This window comes from Mustela nigripes, chromosome 4, assembly GCF_022355385.1.
Source record: "Mustela nigripes isolate SB6536 chromosome 4, MUSNIG.SB6536, whole genome shotgun sequence".
NCBI classification, from domain to species: Eukaryota; Metazoa; Chordata; class Mammalia; order Carnivora; family Mustelidae; genus Mustela; species Mustela nigripes.
The window spans coordinates 110883305-110902577 of record NC_081560.1 but is presented as its reverse complement, the minus strand read 5'-3'; the positions used below and the strand labels follow the sequence as shown (position 1 = coordinate 110902577).

General features: G+C 45.7%; 1 protein-coding gene across 2 annotated transcripts in view; it reads right to left on the bottom strand.

Moving 5' to 3' along the window:
* PCNX2 (pecanex 2) overlaps positions 1-19273 on the bottom strand; it is a 313350-nt gene that overhangs the window by 115557 nt on the left and 178520 nt on the right. For both annotated transcript variants that reach the window (XM_059397306.1, XM_059397305.1), the window contains exons 20-21: positions 8875-9016; positions 4658-4835 (exon numbers count right to left, since the gene is read on the bottom strand). In XM_059397306.1, the coding sequence (XP_059253289.1) occupies positions 4658-4835; positions 8875-9016 (320 nt within the window). The remainder of the gene's footprint in view (positions 1-4657; positions 4836-8874; positions 9017-19273) is intronic.

Genomic DNA, 19273 nt, shown 5'->3' with positions numbered 1-19273 from the left:
CTCGAGCTCCCACAGAGATGTTCCTAAAATGCATGTCTGAGCCTGTTACTCCTCACTTAACAACCTTCAGCTAAAGAAGGAATGAAGTCCAAACCCAGATGCACAGCCTGCTCAGCACTTTACGATCTGACTTCTTAACCTGCCGCTTCAGCCCTCCCTACTCTCTCCCCCAAGGGTTCACGCTTGCCAAGGGTCTTGTGGTTCCAGAACATGCCCAACTCTCTTGCTTCAGTGACTCTGCACATGCTGTTCCCCTGGCAGAGCTCACGTTTCCCTGGTTTCCTTGCCTGACCCACTCCCTCCCTCTTCAAAGCTCCAGGTAATAAGCATCATTGTTTCGGATTTTCCAGGGTGGGGCTGGGCACCGTTTTTCTGTGCCCTCTTGAAGTCCTCTGCCATGGTCACCTTCCTTAGCATACTTTGTTATTACTTTTTTTTTATTTATTCAAGAAAGAGAGTGAGACAGATCAAAACAGAGAGCAGAAGCGGGGGTGGGGGAGTTGGGGGAAGGCGGAGGGACAGAAGGAGAAGCAGACTCCCCACTGAGCAAGGAGCCCAATGCAGGGCTTGATCCCAGGACCCTGAGATCAGGACCTGAGCCAAAGTCAGAGGCTTAACCCACTGAGCCACACAGGCGCCCTATCACATTTTATTGTAATTATCTCCTTATCTTTGTGCCTTCTAGAAAGAGTCCCCAAGTGCAGGAGGCACAGTCACAAAGGACAGCCTCAGAGAAGAATCCTGTGCTACCATTTTTGAACTGTGAGATCTTGAAGCAAGTAACTTAAATTCTGTCCGTCTCTTTCCTCATCTGTACCCAGAAGAGCCTCAGACCGCGGAGCCGCGATGAGGATTAAACGTGTCAATGATGTGTCAAGTGTGTGGAAAGCACCAAGTGAGGACGGGCTATCATTCGAATCATTAGTAATCTTTGGGTCTAGTACAATGTCTGGCACTTAAGGGATGCGAATTAAATGAACAATTATTTTATTGGATAAACTATTTTGAAAAAATGCCTCTGTAAAAGCGTATATCCCCAAACAAGAGGTTCAGTTGTTAATGCAGGATTTCCTACCTCCATACAGCAAATAAGGAAAATGCCATTTCGAAACTCTGATTTCAAGCCGTCTGAACGCTTATCACAGTCATCCTGACATTAGCTGCACATCCTGGCTCGGCTGTGATTATTTCTAGAGCTTTGTAGAAAAACAGCTTCACCCAGCACTGATCATCTGCTAGGTGGTCTGAGAGCTAGTATGTGGCACCAGTGGCTTGTAGGATTTCATACTTAATGCATTCTGGAAAGGCTGGCAGAATTATCCTCTGGCAGGATTTTTTTCAAGTCCTGTTTCTACAACTAAGCATCCCTAAAAATGTCAAGGCAGGATGGTTTCTAGGAACTTTTTCAAGACCAGTGGGAGAGCATGAAAGCAGTTTTGTTGTCTTTGTTCCTGTCTGTACCTGGAGCATGCGCCCCCCCCCCCCCGGACCAAGACACACTGGAAATGTGATAGATTAATTACAATAGTTAATTCCTGAAAGAGAAGGCTGACCGGTGGCACAGAACGAAAAGAAGGAAAGGACTGGGAAAATGAGGAAGTGGGGAAGGACGGCCTGACTTCCCAAAGGACGTGTGCCCCGAATTCACGCAGCTCAGGATGGGACCTCCAGGGAAGGCGAGGGGGAGCCCAGGACACCACCACAGTGAATGTCTCTCCCTTCTAGTCCATGCTAATTTCTTTCCCATTGGGCTCTGGCCCTGGAACTCATTAGGTCCCATTTTCCATGAGATCCAGCTTCGGATCTCCAGGGACTCGGGAGCTCAGCGAAGCAGAGGGCCCTCTGGAAGCCACCTATTTCATTCTGTGGCTTCCTGGTGCTGTGATCTCACTCTGGAGATCACATCCCTCTAACCTGGCCTCCCCTTTCTTTCAACTCATCATGACTGAAGGATTAGGGGCCACCGACTTATAACAATAATGAGTCCCCTATTCCGGCCGCTTCTGAAGGAGCTGGATGCCCTTTCTGTGTGTCTTCATTAATTGTGCAGCTCTCCTGTGGGGGGGGGGGGGCTGTCCAGCTAACAGTGCCTCTCAGTTTAGCAGAATGGGAGCAGGGCTGGACAAAAGGGTAGAGATATCTTCACCAAATGATGGGACGACATATCACCAGTGGGGCTTTGATGAGCCTGTGGGACAAATGAAATTTCATACCATGCAGTGAATAGCCCTGGGGAGCCCTATGGCCAGTAAGAACAATATATGGGGTTTCTAGGAAATGTATTAATAGACACAACTTTTTAAAAGGTATATTTAAATGATGAGAAAGGACAGGAAACATTAGCTGGGATTTGCAGGAAGAATATTTACAGGAAATATTAACTGTGCGTCTTCTCATTGCCTCCACCGTCTTATGTCACTAATTTCTGTTACCTTTTTCCCCCCCAGGAAGATCTCAAATGCTTTCTCTTTAACTGCATATTTTTATTGTTTCTCATTCTAGTACATGCACTGTTCCCAGCTCTCTCAAGATCGATACTGAGCAGGCATCAGAGGGAGTTAGGGGTGTGTCAAGACTAACTCACTAAATCATACACTGATGTTTCTTGCTTTTGTTCTTATCCCTGACCTAAAAGCAAACTATTCAAATTATACAGGCTAATCCTCCCTCAACTAGAGAGAACAGGAATGCGGCTACTAGAGCTGTGTCTGAAATTATTAGTGTTGGAACCGGTCCTTCAAAAAGATTACAGCAGGTGAAAGTCAAATGCCAGTGGCAACTAAGTTTGTCCGGGTTTAGTTTCAGATTGTGTCCTGTCAGGTCCCAGGTCCCACCCTCCCCACCACGCACAGGACAGCGGCACATGTCAGCCGAGAAAGGCCACCCATGGTCAGGGAAACGAAAATCAGTCCTCCTGCAGCAAATGTACAATCCCTTGGAAACCACACTCTTCTGAATCTTACAGGGAGACCCTCCCTCCTCTCCACCACGGTTTTGATCACGGGGGCCTCTCACTTTACAGGACAACACTTAGATGGAGTTCAGTGCGGAAAACTTGCCACACCCCTTCCCACACCAAACAGTGTGTAACTTCTCTTTCACGGCTTACAACAGCTCTACAAACTCTGCCTGGGATTTGGAAAGCGCGTTCTACTTAAAGACTTCTTTCAGAGTTGTATTAATTACTCCTCGCAACACCCAGGTGAGAGTGCCAACCTTATTTTTCAATTTTATCAGAAACTGAGGTTCAGAAAGGGCCAAATATACCACCACGTCAAAATATTAAATAATGCCCATCAGGAATTCAATAAATCCAGACCTATTTGGCATCTGATAATAAACTCTTACCCTGTGAGTGGTAAAATTATTTAGAAGAACTTCATAAATGCTTTAAAAATCACAGGATATCGTTTCACAATTATTATGTGAGATAAAGGGAATTCATACATAATGGAAGAAAACAGAATGTGAAGCCTGTTATTTGAACCATGAGAGAACTGCGATAAATTTATCAAGACCAAACAGAACTCAGACAAAGAGAGATAAAATGTTCACGGGAAAAGGACTAAGCAAGGTTCTGGAATACGATGTGTGCAGTGGAAGTAACAACACGGAGCAAGTGACAAATGACACCAGGAGGGACTCAGGCAGCTGAAAACTCAGTGCTCTGCCAGGGTTCTAGGAAGAACAGCGCGTGCCTGGGAGCATGACGGTCATTACTCATGGGACATCGTTAGGAAATGGGAGAGTTCTGAGATTTTGTGACCTAAAACAAACAGAGAGAGAGGTAGAAGGAAAGGAGAAATAATAAAGAGGAAAATGAACAGAACTGATTCAAAAAGAGGTAAAAAAAAAAAAATGAAGCACAGGAAAAAAGACCTTAAAATTTACAAAGTATTAACCAAAAGCAAGGAGGGGTCGGTTGAGTGACGCTCAGGGCGGAAGCCTGCAGTTGCCACAGGAAACAACGCACGAGGAAGCCAGATGTGAAGTGAGTTAGTGCGTCAGGGCTCATTTCCCGAGGGCTACTCCAAATCCTCTTCCACGTCTGTTTGCAAACCTTGGCTTTTTGAGATGCTCAGAATACACCTGGGCAAGTGTCCAGGAGATTTGAGCCCCGACACCCACGATGGTGGACATTAGACCCTGTCCCCACATATTTCCCTGGAGTAGTGATTAGGACTTCTCATTGCCAGAGTATCAATGACCACAGATGAAATGTTGACTTGACACCAGCCAAGAGAATGAAAATATTCCCAGGGACCTGGCTTTCGGGAACTGGGTCACAAGCATCACCTCAAATGCTAGCTGATTTGAAACAAAAAAACCTCAATCTGGTGGTTAATCTTTAATTCAGAGCGTTTCGAGGTCTAGAGAAGTTTTATAATGAGATTGTTAACAGAGACGAAGATCATAAAAATTCAAAATTTCTAGCAACACTAATGGCTAACTCCTAATTAGTGATTTTTGGCAAATAGCATATTCGTATTCCACAGGGAAATGTTCCTAAAATGGAAGCAGGAGCGTGACACGCATATGTAATTCAATTTAATTTTGTTCCGTAATTTTTTTTTAAGAAGACGTTTACAATTCTTAAAGCCTGTGCCGAGCACACCCTTCAAATTTTAAAATGAAGGAAACAGAGAATTTCACTTGCCTTGCTAAATAAGATGGACACCATGAAGAAATCCAGTAAGAAACTCTCTGAAATCTCTTTGCAGTCAAAATGGAAAAAGATGACCGTGAAGCCCAGGTGAACGAACTGGGGAGCCGGGTTGCAGAAAGACGTCCGCAGCAGCTTCATGCCGGCCACGATCATCAGGAAGACGTCCCAGCTGTCGGAAGGGCGAGAAAGGACACGGTTAAGAACTGCTGCGGACTCTCAGGTGAGTTGCACCAGCTACGGTTTCGTGAGCATTTACTGTGCCAAGCTGCGACTGCCAGGGGGTGCAGGGGAGGGGGCTCTGTCGTCATCCAAACACAGTCTCAGAGTTTGGGTCCGTTGTCTGAGGTCTCATGGGGCCGAGCAAGGATTGAAACTCAGTCCCGGGGGACTCTGGAGCACAGCACGAGGAGCAGCAAATTTCTGCCCCATGATTTTCGCAGTCCCCTGTCCTCCACAAGGGCACGGGGCTCCCTTGGATGCCAGCAGAAACAGAGTACGTTGTCCCACCCTAGTGGGACACCCAAGTTACGCTTTTATTTTTTTTAAATGTTTAATTAATTTATTTATTTGACAGAAAGAGAGAGAGAGATCACAAGTCAGCAGAGAGGCAGGCAGAGAGAGAGAGGAGGAAGCAGGCTCCCCGCTGAGCAGAGAGCCCGATGTGGGACTCGATCCCAGGACCCTGAGATCATGACCTGAGCCAAAGGCAGAGGCTTAACCCACTGAGCCACCCAGGCGCCCATTTTTCATCATATTTATTACCCCCAGTGAACATAAGCTTTCTGGGCTCACTTTTTTTTTTTTTTTCCCTGCTGAAAATGATCTCATCGGCTTTTTTCCCCACATGGCACTGACCTTTTTCGTGCCGGAACTCACCAAAGGAGTCTGGTAAAGAGATACCAGGGCTTTGCTTTGGGGCCTGGACTCCTGGGTGTCCCCGTCGCGGGAGTCCGGTGGGAGTATGTGTTATGCGCACAGCTAGAGTAGGTGCCGAGGTCAACAGTGAACATTCTGCCTACCTTGAGCTTGGAAGGTCAAGAACAGCTCAGAAGGGCCCGACAGACCAACTGTGTCCTTTCTGAGGGTAGGCTTTGCCCTTTTAGGCACATTCCTGCCCGCCCCCTTATAAAATCCTACTTGGGAACTCAAAAGACAGTAATGGGAATGTGTTCCGGAGAATGATTGCCCTTAGAAGAGAGAGGTTTTTTCCCTCTGGCTAAATACAGAAACCTGCAGCTATGCCTCCCCTGAGCTGGAAGGATCCTAGCTCTGGACCTTCATGAGCATCATTATCATCCTCTCTTGGGATGAGGGCGTTCAGAAAGTGCATTTAAAGCCTTTGCACCTAACAGGTGTAAAATTGACATTTTTGTTGCCAAAAAGACAACGTTGGCAATTCCACCTGCCTCCATGTGTTATCTCATGTGCCTTCAGAGCCGGGGCTGCAACTGCCTTCACTCTGCTCCGGGACATGCCTGGTGAGGTTTGCTCACGGCTCCTCTGAGAAAAACTAGCCCTTGATTACACACAGATTTGGGCTGAGCGGGAATGTTTTCCTACAACTTTGACATAAAACATTCAGGGTTCCCGCAGCGAGGTTGAACACTGCTCCATAACCTTCTTTTCCGGTGGACAACGAATGCCCCTGGCAAAAATACAATATAAAAATGTGACTTTGGGTCTAGTTGCTTTTCACAACAGCCCAGAGTACAAGAATCCCTGTGGGAGGAGGGCCTGGGTGGCTCAATTGGTGAAGCGTCTGCCTTGGCTCAAGTCATGATCTCAGGGTCCTGAGATCGAGCCTTGTGTCCAGCTCCCTGCTCAGTGGGGAGTCTGCTTCTCCCTCTCTCTCTGCCGCTTACCCCTCAGCCTATGCATATTCTCTCTCTCTCTCTCTCTCTCAGATATATAAAATCTTGGGGGGAAAAAAAAGAATCAGGATGGGATACCAAAGCCCAATGATAAGCCATCTCAAGATAAGGGGTATTTGGTATTTTAGGGAGGAGTGGTGATTTTTCTGGGTTATTTACGCCAAATCTAGACGAGGGTCAACTCTAACTCTCTGTAACCATGGTTCAAATGAAAAGCCTTCATTTTATGTTTATGAATGAGGACTGGTTAAGAGTATGGAAGGTCTTAAGGGCTGATGTTTACAGCCTTTGCAACATTGCAACAGTAATGGTTACAGTTAGTCATTCATAGATGATTGTAGGCTCTGCTGAAGGTTTAATAAAGGCTTATGTGGCAACCAGTGAACATGGGCTGGGACAGCTGCAAAGCCCCCATTTGGATCAGGCTGGGAAATATACAGACCTAAAAAGATACCATGACTTACTCAGTGCTCCATCTACCCAGCCTTCTACCACTTACTAGGGAGTTGGCATTAAAAGTTAAATAAGAAACAGCCCAGTTTTTGAAGACACGCTACCTGATTTTCTGGTACAGTGGTTCTCAACGCAGCCAGGGTGGGGGCAAGTTTTCCCTATTGGAAACAGGTTTCTAGATACTGAAAAAAGTGAAACTGACAAAGAAGGTCCCACTGTCCTGCTTGGGAACAGAGGGTCTAGTGGGGCACTTGAAATTACTGTCTAAGTCTTCTGATGGATGCTTCAGGAATACAAAGGAATCATCAGTTTGAGTCTCTAAGGAGAGTAATTCTACTGTTATCATGTGGGATTTCAGAATATTTGGAGGTACATAGCTAAGATGCTACTTTCTGATTTAAGGGACGGGAAAAGATTGCAGGGGATAAAGGGTATTATTACTCGAAACTGGACTCTCCCCAAACTGTTTATTTGACTCTGCCTGATTCCCAACCCTTGCATCTATCCTCTGCCAACAGCCAGAACAGCTGGGTCTCAACTCGCAGGCTTAGCATGGGGTCCCAGTCCTGATGTTGGAAGGCCATGACTTTAAATCCTTCAGCTCATTACCCCGATAGCACTGCTATGTTCTTTGCCATTCTGGTGTTGATCGTGAGCCCTTGTTCTAGAAATTGAGGCTTGACTTTGTTTCGGGAGGTCACTGGGGTCAGCCAACATTGCGCATACTGGAGACACCTGTCACTAGGAAAAGCAATTGATGGTTCTGGGTGGGGAGACATCTCCTGGATTGGGTCCCATCTACATTGTGCAAGAGGGCTACATTCCTGTCATCTGTGTTATTTATCCAGTGAGACTGATTTTCAGCCCTGGATCTGAAGTCTAGGATTTTAAATACCAAAGGGCATGACTTGCCCTGGTCTAATGGCCACAGGTCTGAACTGCAAGGAAGGCAAAGTCTGATAAAGACAAAGTCATATGATCATTTCATTTAGTGTCTTCTCTGTGTGACTATGAATCTACTCGAAGTCCAACAGAGTATTCAAATGCCTTGCTCAATCTTTGGCAAATATTAATTAATTTGTCCTCATCACATTCTGAAAGGAGGAGGGGCTCTGAATTAACATGCTTGAGATTAGGCGTGAAGGCTGATTTGGGTACATAATGTTTAAGTAACGTGACTTAATAAGCAAATCCAAGAAAGAACCTCTTCTGCATTCTCCTACTCGAACTTATTTGACCAGAAACTTCAACCTTTTGTCGGAACAACAAACCCACCATTACTGAGTAGGATTTCCATTTGCAAATTCAAAGTTAATTTTAATATATGAAAGATAACTCAACTGAGAACCATTAATGCTTCGCAAAACATGGGGGCATCTTGACGGCATGGTGCCTCCGAGCTCCTTTTTTTTTTTTTTTAATTGGGAGGCCTCTGATAAATGCAGAGAGAGCAATGACAGTGATTAATCCCCCCCTCCCTCAAGCCCAAAATGATAGAGTATTTGCTAAATGAAATGACACGGGGCTGCTCATAAAAGCTCTGGGCATGACGGGAGAACTCCAGGAGCCTCCGGAATCACACTGTGCTCCGTCATCTTATTAAAGCTCCCTGACTAAGCTTTTGCAGGAGGATTTTCAGACTGACTGTCATTTACTCACAATATCACTTCAAGCAGATCTACCTTCTTTTTCAACCTGGTCCCTCTACAGTAACCATCAAGCTCTAGCAAGCTTGAGTAAAAGACCACCGTGGCTTCCTTGCATGTGGCCAGTGAATGAGTCGATGTACATTGGCTTCTGCTGCAGCCTGTTCAGGGAAAATTCACTGGATTTGGAAATCATTATGATCGAAAGCATGATGAGAATAAACCATTATCCACTTACTGGGTACCGAGTCTCCGGTAATTGCTGATTGAAAATGCATCAATAGTGAGGGCATTCAAAATTATTGCTGGGTACAAGATATATTTTTCAAAACATTGTAGCCAAACATAGAGTCTTTCAAACCACATTAAATGGGCGACATCTGAAAGAAACACAAAAACCACTTAGAGCAGCCACTGATCAAGTTATTTTTAAGTGCATGTAATAAGAATATCCCCCCCTTTAATTCAAAAGCTGCTGATTCGGACTCCAGATACTAGACATGCTCTACCAATTTTCTTTCCAGGCAGCAACTCTTAGCTTTGTTTCTACATAGAGCGTAAATAATAATAAACAGCAATACAGGCCAGTATCCCCATTTTTCAGGTCAAGTGATTTTTCCATATATAATTATTCCTGGGACCAATGGAAAACGTTGTCATCTCAGAGGAAGTGAATTGAACTGAAAAACAATCCAGGGGCCCATCTCGTCTTAAGCCGGGAATACTTCCAAGACTGGGCTTTCTTCTACCTCTTTGTAGTCTTTAAATCTACAGTCAGATTCCTAAGCAACACATACAAAGAAGAGAAAGCTGATCCCCAGGCCCGCTCATGATGAATGTGCGACGTTCTCGTGGACCCTGGCGACAAAGGGAGCACCGTGGGGAATGAAGTGTATTCCCACGAGGGCTAAGGTTTTGGGTCAGACCAGCTGGGTTTGCACAGATTCTACCCACCACCACGGTGGTGAACGGCTCCTCCTGAGCCAGTTTTGGGGCCCTGCCCACCTTCGGAGTCTGCTACTGGGGAAGTGGCCGCCCCTCTTTCCGACCTTGCATGGCAGGGGAGAGATCTGCTCTCCCCCAGGACAGGGTCATCTGGAAGGCATACTTGTAATGTCGTTGCCCGTCTCTGACTACTTTTCTCTGTGAGGAGGGGGAGAGGCTGGTCCAGGTGGTCAGAGCACCAGCTGCCTCAGGCCACAGCCTCGCGGGGAGAGGAAATCATTTCAACCCTGTGGCAGATGGAGCTCTCCTCTGCTTCTGGCTTCTGTGAGGACAGCTAGTCTGGTTCGGCCCAGGGCGGAGGGTGGCCTAGCTCATTCCCCACTGAGTCTCCCTGCTGGTCATCGTGAGGCTGACGTGGACCCCAATCCACCAGCCGGTAGCCAGGAAAGTGAACCGGATACGCGGGGACTCCGTTCCCTCCACAGCAGGTCTCAGAGACCAGACCTCCAAAGGGCAAATCCGACTTTCCTGAGCTTCTGGACTCACACTCCTCCGCCATTTATAATACAAAATTTACACCCTCAATAATCTAGAGTAAAAAACAAGAAAGCCATGTAGTTTTTACGTTATTTGAATTGCACAAGAATCAACTCATGAATGACAAACAGGTCACACTCACCGTGTAGGGTGACACAGCAGTGATATGCGCTGTCTCCCTCCAAGTGCCTTCCCCAGTTTTAGGAGACAAATAACCTGCTTCCTACATTTGTCACTGGGACTTTATGTAAAGGGTCTCAGGAAGCAACACAAATACACATGTACCATCCACACAGAATCAGAAACTGGCTTATACGGCTTACATATCTATGCAAGAAGGTGTTACCAAAACACCAAAGCTATCTCCATTTGATTAAAACTATGAGGAGAGGTCGGGGCATTCAGAAATCTTACTCGAAAGAAATCAATTTGAATGAGATAGGAATGGGGGAAGATGGATAGAGTGGGAATACTTCATGACAAGGGAAATAATATGAACAAACATCCCAATGATTAATTTAGTAAGTAGAAGAGAGGTGCAATGAGAAATTATCAAGATAAAATTTTTAAAAATTTAGCAGTAAATATAACAGGGAGGATGATTGGGTCTTTACCCAAAGAAAATGAAAACATTATTTGAAAATATACATGCACCCCTGTGTTTACTGCGGCATTATTTACAATAGCCAAGATATGGAAGCCACCCAAAGGTCCATCAACGGATGAATGCATAAAGAGGAGGTGGTGTGTAGGGGTGTGTGCGTGTGTTATTAGAATATTACTCGGCCATAAAAGAATGAAATCTTGCCATCTGCAACAACATGGATTGATCTAGAGGCTGTAATGCTAAGTGGAATAAATCAGAGAAATACAAATATCATATGATTTCACTCATATGTGGAGTTTAAGAAACAAAATAAACAGATAAAAAAAGAGACTGAAAAAAAAAAAAAGATTCTTAAATACAGAGAACTGATGGTCACCCGAGGGGAAGGGGGTGGAGGATGGGCAAAACAGGTGAAGGGGATGAAGAATACAGTTATCTTGATGCGCACTGAGTAATGTATGCAATTGTTGCATCATGGCATTGTACACTTGCGACCACGACAGCACTACACGGTAATTATAGCTCAACTAAAAAAGTATATATACACAGTGGGATATTACTTGCTCATAAAAAAAGAATGACTTTTCTATTTGTGACAACATGGATGGAGCTTGAGGGCATGATGCTAAGTGAAATAAGTCAGAGAAAGACAAACACCATATGGTTTCACTGGTATGTGAAATACCAAAACAAATGAAAAAACGAAAAACCAGAAATAGACTCTTACATACAGGGGAAAACTGGTAGTTGCCAGAGGGGAGTGGCAGAGGGGCCGGACGAAGTAGGGGAGGAGGATGAGGAGGTACAAACTTCCAGCTGTGAAATAGGTAAGTTATGGAGATGAGAAGTACGCTACAGGAACACGGTCTGTTCCACCGTCCCAACTTGGTATGGTGACAGGCAGTGACCGTAGTGAACACTGCGTAATATATAGCATTGTCTACGTTACACACCCGAGACTATACAACAGTCTGTCGACTATACTTTCGTAATTGAAAAACAGCAAGGATGTCGGGTAGGGTTTTAAATTTGGGTATTCTTAATAGCCACTGGGTAGTGTTTTCTGGTGAAATTTGGAAATGGGTTATTTCATAAGGAATCACGTTTTTTACTTACAATTGATGAAATCTAGGTATATCTTTTACAGATAGATAAAAGGGCTTTCATCTTCTGTGAAAGCATATGAAAATTTAGAGACAAAATCTTTACTATCCGTCCCCCATTTCCTTTAGGCAAATGATGTCAACCCCTACTTCCTAGAGAAAACTGGGGCTATTAGGCAAGAATTGCCTAGTGCTCCCAACCTTCAACTACCGATTTATTTACATTCACCTCTGCCTTCTCTGTTCTCCTGAAGCTGAGCCCCGTGCGTGCTCTGGTCTCACTCCTCCTGACATGTGCTTCAGGAGTCACACTCCCCAGAGGAGCTCTTTCCTACTGGTGAGTGGCAAGATTCCCATCTTTGCCAAACTGAAAACTTGCTCTCTGCTCCTCACCTCCTTCTGCTCACTCTGCCCTTTTGTGCGCAGCTTCTTGAAAAGGCTGTGAGTGTCTGACAACCGCAGGCCCTTGACTCCTATTTGCTGGGACTTGACTCCTACTCCCTAGGTATTTGCAGCGACACCTGCCCAGAACAGTACAGGATGCAGGACACAGCCACCTGCGACTTCCTAAATAACAGACAACTGATCCTTCTCGGCCTATCTTACTGGACATGTCTAGGCGTAAAACATCACTGTCCTTCCTTCTTTGTAAAACTCTCCGTCCGGAGGGGGACACTGGGGTGACTCCATTGCTTAAGTGTCGATTCTTGGTTTCAGCTCAGGTCAGGATCTCAAGGTTGTGAAATCAAGCCCCACGGTCACACTTAAGTTCAGGCACTGAGCGTGGAGCCTGATTAAGATTCTCCAGGGCGCCTGGGTGGTTCAGTTGGTTGGGCCTCTGCCTTAGGTTCAGGTCGTAATCTGTAGATCCTGGGATCTAGCCCTGTGTTGGGCTTCCTGCTCAGTGGGAAGTCTGCTTCTTTCTCTCCCTCCCTCTGCCCCTCCCCAGCCTGAGTTCTCTCGCTCTTTCAAATAAATAAATTCTAAAAAATTCTGTCTCCTTATATCCCCCATTCACTCACATTCGCTCTAAAAATAAAATAAAATAAAATAACATAACATAACTCTCGGGGCACCTGGGTGGCTCAGTGGGTTAAGCCTCTGCCTTTGGTTCAGGTCATGATCTCGGCGTCCTGGGATCGAGTCCCGCATTGGGCTCTCTGCTCAGCAGGGAGCTTGCTTCCCATTCTTTCTTTCTCTGCCTACTTGTGATATCTGTCTGTCAAATAGATAAATAAAATTTTAACATAAAATAACTCTCTGCCCGGCTTCCCCAGGCACCCCACTCCTGCTCGCACTTAAACTTCTCTGCAAGCTCCTCTTCCCTTGGTTGGTCATTTGCTCTCCTTGGACTTCTCTATTATTTTTCTCTCTTTGTGAAGCTGATGCCTTCCACACCCTTGAGGTTCCTGATTACTCCCAGGTTAAAGACACTCATCTGTCACTCAGCCTCCCGTCTCCGGGCCTCCAGGTCTTCATACCCAGCAGAACAGCTTCACCTGACGTCCTGAGGGAATCTTCAGATACCTGTCAAAGACGGGACTTGCCACCCCCCACACCTGCTCCTCTGGATGCACACTTTACCGTATTTAATGACACTTGCATCCACATTAGTCATGCAGGCAATAGGCCTTGGAGTCACCCTAAGTCAGTTCTTCTCGATCATAGCTGCACGTTGGAATCACCCGGCGACAGAACTGAAAGACAGTGTCCCAGATCAGCAATGCTCCAACTTCGAAACGTAAAAAATTCACTTGCTAAAACATGGGATCTGATCCCAAGGGGTCTGGAGCGGAGCCACGCCTTCTACGGTGGCCACTTTGTCCCTCTCTGGAGTTATGATCACCAGTTTCGCGCTTACATTATATATTCTTAACTCGCTACCTGAACGAGCCGCACTGGATTTTTGAAAACCTTCGCTCTCATCTTGGAAGCCTGCACAAACCATTCGTGTTAGAGCTGGAGAGGAAATGCTCTTGAAGCCCCCCCCACCCCCAACGGCTTCCAGTCACGGCTGCACGAGGTACCCACTGCCCCAATCCCAACACCACTGTTTGGTTGGCCTCCTATTCTCCTGCGTCTCCTGCTCAACAATTTTCTTGCGACTCAGCCCCCTTCGGGGGTGTCCTCGTCGTCCTCTTGTGCCCAGCGCTGTGTGATAATCTGGGTGAGGATGCAAAGGTCATGTTTCCAGGCTTCTGGTCGCGGGCACTCATTTTGTGAATGAGCTATAGAAAGCCGCCCCCAGCGTCCTGCTACGTGTCTTCTGAGAAGCTCGCGTGTGCTTCCGCAGGGCTCAGATCCAGGTAGAGACCTGCCAGGTGATTAAGTGTGTGCAGAGGAAGCTCTTGGGGATTTTCCAAAGTTGCAGAGCCAGTTTGTGCTCCCACAAACAGCACAGAGAGTTCCTTCTGTTTGCTCACATCCTTGCCAAAACATTTTCTCTCTCCTTCACTCTAACCACACTGTGGGTGTAGAGTGGCACCATGTTGGGGCTCTGTTGCATTTCCCTGATGACTCAGGTGGGTAAGTACCTTTTCATATGTTTACTGGCCATTTGGATCCCACGTTTGTGAAGTGGCTCTTCACGTGTATCGCCTGGTTCTCTTTCCCCTCGGATAGGTTTTTTCCTTTGCTCGTCTTTAGGAAATACAGAGGGACATTGCAGGAAGGCGATTAATCACTTAACAGTCACCCAGATTATCACACAGCGCTGAGCACGAGAGGACAACGAGGACACCCCCGAAGGGGGCTGAGTCGCAAGAAAATAGTTGAGCAGGAGACTCAGGAGAATAGGAGGCCAACCAAACAAGGTGTTGGGATTGGGGCAGTGGGTACCTCGTGCAGCCGTGACTGTAAGCAGGTGGCGGGTGGGGTGGTGGGCTTCAAGAGCATTTCATCTCCAGCTCTAACATGTATGGTTTGTGCAGGTTTCAAAGCTGTGTGCAAAGGTTTAAAAAAAAAAAAAAAAACCTTCTTTACTGATTTGTAGGGTTTCTTTGTACATCTCGAGTATGAGTCTTTAGTGAGCATCTGCATCAGAAAGCTCGTCTCCCAGTTTACGGGTTACCACCCTCTCAGTAGTACCTTTTGTAGGAAAGAAATGCTTTACTTGAATATGTTCCAACTTTTCATTTTGCTTTTCCTTTTGAAGACTTTTGTGTGCTGTTTAAAAGACAGAGATCAGGACCATACTCTCCTATGTTTTCCTCTCAGACTTTGTTGCTTTACCTTTTGCATTTAGATCGGAAAGCTCTCTAGAATTGATTATTGCGTATAATGTAAGATAGGGATTGAGACTGATTTTTTTCCCATGTGGATACCTAAGTGACCACCGCTATTTATTGGAAATAATTTCTATTTCCTCCTGCATAGTAGGGAACTACACGTTGTGCGTGCCTCTCCATGTCCTGCGTGCCTTCCTGCAATGTCCTTCTGTGTTTCCTACTTGAGACACTCCTGGTCTTTTACAGAATCTGGCATCTGGTCATCAGGAACTTTCTGAGCCCCCTCCTCACCCCTTTTGCCATTATTCCCAGGGCAGTCGCTACCATCGTTTGACGAGGCAGCACACCCCACGTAAGTTTCCGTCCCAGTAGAAGGATTTAATCACGGACAGTGTCTAGAATTGTCAGTACGTGGGGAGAGTAGAAAGGAGGCCAAATTTCAACTGGCTTTATCACTGTTTTCAGATTCTTAATAAACAATGCACCGCCCCCTGTCTGCCTGCTGCTGGGCAGACCCTGCATTTTCCCCACCGTCGGGGGCCCCTCTGCCTGCCACGTTGCAAGTACCTGCGAGGAACCTGCCAGATGCGGAGCTCGGCAGACCGTATAGGTTACCTTTAGTTTTCAGGCTAAATACATTCCTTCTTTGCGCCATCACTATGCACTGTGAATTCTATAATTACAGTACCCGTCACACTGTATTCATTTAAATATTTATCTCCCCGGTGGACTGTGGATTTATCAGGAGTAGATCTTGTCTTCAAACCAAACCATGCCTTCATCAGTTGTGTATTCCAAGTCCCTATGGGATGCCTGGCCTAGAATCGGGGTTCAGTAAATGTTCACTTACTAGCGTATACTTTTTGTGTCCAGAGGAACTCGGAATAGTTAAATCGAACAGAGAGAGGCTTAAGAAAGCAGCACCCCACCCTGAATGACTTTTTGAATACAAAATAAAAATCTTTCAAACTATAGCATATTAAGTAATCTTTCCTATTTTAGTCTCTCATAAAGTACAATCAGTTCCATTTAGGTTTCCTTCCAAACAGATTATTTTTTCTCATTTCTCAATTTATATTGAGAAAATGTATGTCAGGTTGAAGCCGTCATATCAAATGCAACTGTCTGCTTATAAAAATACATTTACAGAGTTCTATCAACATTTGTCACCAGTTCGGAGAAACATGACACCCATAGCTAGATTCCTGCAAAAATATGTAAATTAAGGAAATACAAGCCAACCTCATGCTGCGGGGCTGTTAGAAAAACATGTGAATTAAAAGGAACATTTGAGTAGCTTATCACCGAAGAATGCCCAGTGCCGTCTGGACAAGGGAGTGTGATCGGGCTTTTAAACGCTCGTCACATTTCTTTTAGATGATATTTTCCAGTGAGTAGGGATAAGGCTGATTTGAGGGCGGGGACACCATCCCATGGCAGTCTTCCTAAGGATTTACTGTAGATAATGATAACCAATATGGGTTTTCCATAAGAATTTTAGTTGCTTCATCCCAGAGACACAGCAAGCAATCAATTCCAAAAAAAATACAGGAATCACTAATAAGCTCTGAATTCACCCTCCATGGCTTTCCAAATATTTGAAAGCAAAAGTACTTATTCAGTGAGACTTAACCCTCTGTGGTACCTGGACAGGGGGGTCGGGGGGACATACAGGTGAGACTATAGCACAGACACGCTCTGAGCCAGACAGCTAAGATATTCAAGCTCTAGAAATCTTAGATTGTAAGCATCATTCTGCTGTCTGACTTGCAAGAACAAGGTCATAAGAAGCCCATTCAATATGGACACCATAACATACGTGCCCAGCTAAGACCTCGGATCTTTTAAAGGTGATCATTGGTTCTCTAGTAAGAAGCCAATAGATGATAACGACAAAGGAGTTCTACGAAGGATACAAAGAAATTCCCAAAAAGCCAGAAGCCAATTCATTCCGAAGCCACAAAAACTTCTACTACTTTTTTAATAGCACCGTGACTCAGAGCTGGAAGGTAGGTCATTCAGCCATCTCTAGTTTACTACCTGAGGTGCTGCCAGGGAAAGCAGGTGACAAGAGAATGTGATACGGACACTCCCACACACAGCCCCCTGGTGCATTCTGAATGTCTAGATGAGAGGACAGAGTGTTTCACCCTGTCTGCATACACCAGCAAGCTCAGGGCCACATACTGCGTGTTAAGGGAAACTCATTCTAGGTAAAGGAGCATCCCAAGGCACAGGCTTCTAGCCAAAACAGGGGTGGAGAAGGATGTGGGAAGCAGGGGTAAAATCAATACACAGGAACGACAGAGTAGAGAGCAAATCCCTGAGGTCACTACCTCCAAACTTTTGACTTCGGATTCTGCTAATCTTTTACAGTGAAAGAAAATTAATTTCCCATTAAATTTTACTTACCTCCAGACTCCTTCTAGCAAGTTCAGTAATTCATTCCAATGAAGTGTTACAAGCTCTAGGGCATCTGGTGGCTCTGTTGGTTAAGAGTCTGCCTTTGGCTCAGGTCATGGTGCTGGGGTCCTGGCGTCAGGCTCCCTGCTCAGGCAGGCTGGGGCGGGGGGCCTGCTTCTCCCTCTGCGCCTCCCCTCCCACCACTCGTGCTCTCTCTCACATTCGCTGTTTCTCAAATAAATGGATAAATAAATCTTTAAAAAAAGAAACGTTACAATCTCTAGATTGTTTTCGTATTGAATGTTTATGTTTGGGAGCAGAGGGGAAGCAAAGAGAAGGATGAATAATAAGCAGGAGGAAAGTAAAACCATAGTATAATTCCAGAATTCCGAGTTCTCAAAGACCAAATTCAATCCCTTCTTATGGGGTGGCCACGGAAAGCTACTAAAAAGGATGCTCATAGATGCAGTAGCATGGTTAACACGTTTCTTAGGGCCCCAAACTGTTCTAGTATTCACACAAAGTCAAGCTAGAAAGAAAATGTTAGCAATGGTATTTTATAACTGTCTTTGTGTAAGGGCCTGAGTACGCACAAAGGCCATAAAAAGACCTTACTTGAGCATCAGCATTTTTCTTTTCCCTGGAATATTAGGCCCGTGAGGAAAAGAATGCAAACTAATGATGCCATTTATAAGTTCTATACGACTTATTACAAGCACGCACTCCAAATTTTCTCAAAGGCTTTTCAGGTTGTGTTTTATTTAGATGCTTATGTTACTAGAATAAGTTCTTCCTGATAATTAAAAGTGAATCAGAAATCTTCAGGATGCTTTTATCTTTAGGAAGATAATTTTCTGATTTAAGTCTTGAATTGCGATTTAAGCTGCCAGGGTATGTGGCCTCTTGCTTTACGGGAACCAGGAGGGTTCCTAAGCATTTCCAGACGTGCACAGCTAGGTTCAAATGGCCCTGTCACCCTGAAGTATCGAAGGCAGAGATACCCCGCAAAATGGAATTATCACATCCAGGCCGGTGGCACCCCCTGATTACAGGCACTCGTTTTTCCCCATGAATGCTTCTCCCTCCTATCTTTCTCTCTGGGCCAAATCTCAGATTGTAAAGTTCTTAGGGATACCATGTATACATGTCATGGTGCATTCCCCAGAAACAGGCTTCACTTCCAAAACCAGTAGCATAAAGAGGGTAAGTAATCATTCTTACATGTGGAGCAAATCACATTATGCTGCTGCTCAAAGCCCTTTTATTCTGCCTAGGATAAACCCAAGGTCGTCATGACCTTTCCGTTCCCATTAGCTGACACAGAGCGTGCCCGCGGCTTCCTCTCCTGCCTGGGATCCTGGAGTCCTCCTCCTCCGCTTAGGGCTAACCCCCTCTTTCTCCTTCAAGCATCCCATTAAATATCACTTCCCCAAAGCGGCATTTCTCTAACTCCCAGATCTCAACCGGGATCCTTTTATACTCCTTCCCCTCATTGTCCTTTAAACCCTGTACATGTGTGTCTGTACCCTGTACTCGGTGGGGTCGATGTCCAGCTCTCTCCCGGGGGCCAGGCCTGTCCGTCACCTTCGTCCATAGGAGCCGCTCAGTAGATTTAGGCAACATCATTAATTAATAACTCAATGAACTAAAGCAGACACCCCGCAGGACAGAGCGTGAGAAGCTGGGGCTCCCGTGGGGGGTGCGCCATCTGCCTTGCAAGGCTTCGAGGTTTGCTCCTGGCCACGGCGCACTTCCATCCTCAGAAGGTTCAACTCAGGGTGGGGCTGGGATGGCCACGCTCTCCCGCATATTCCT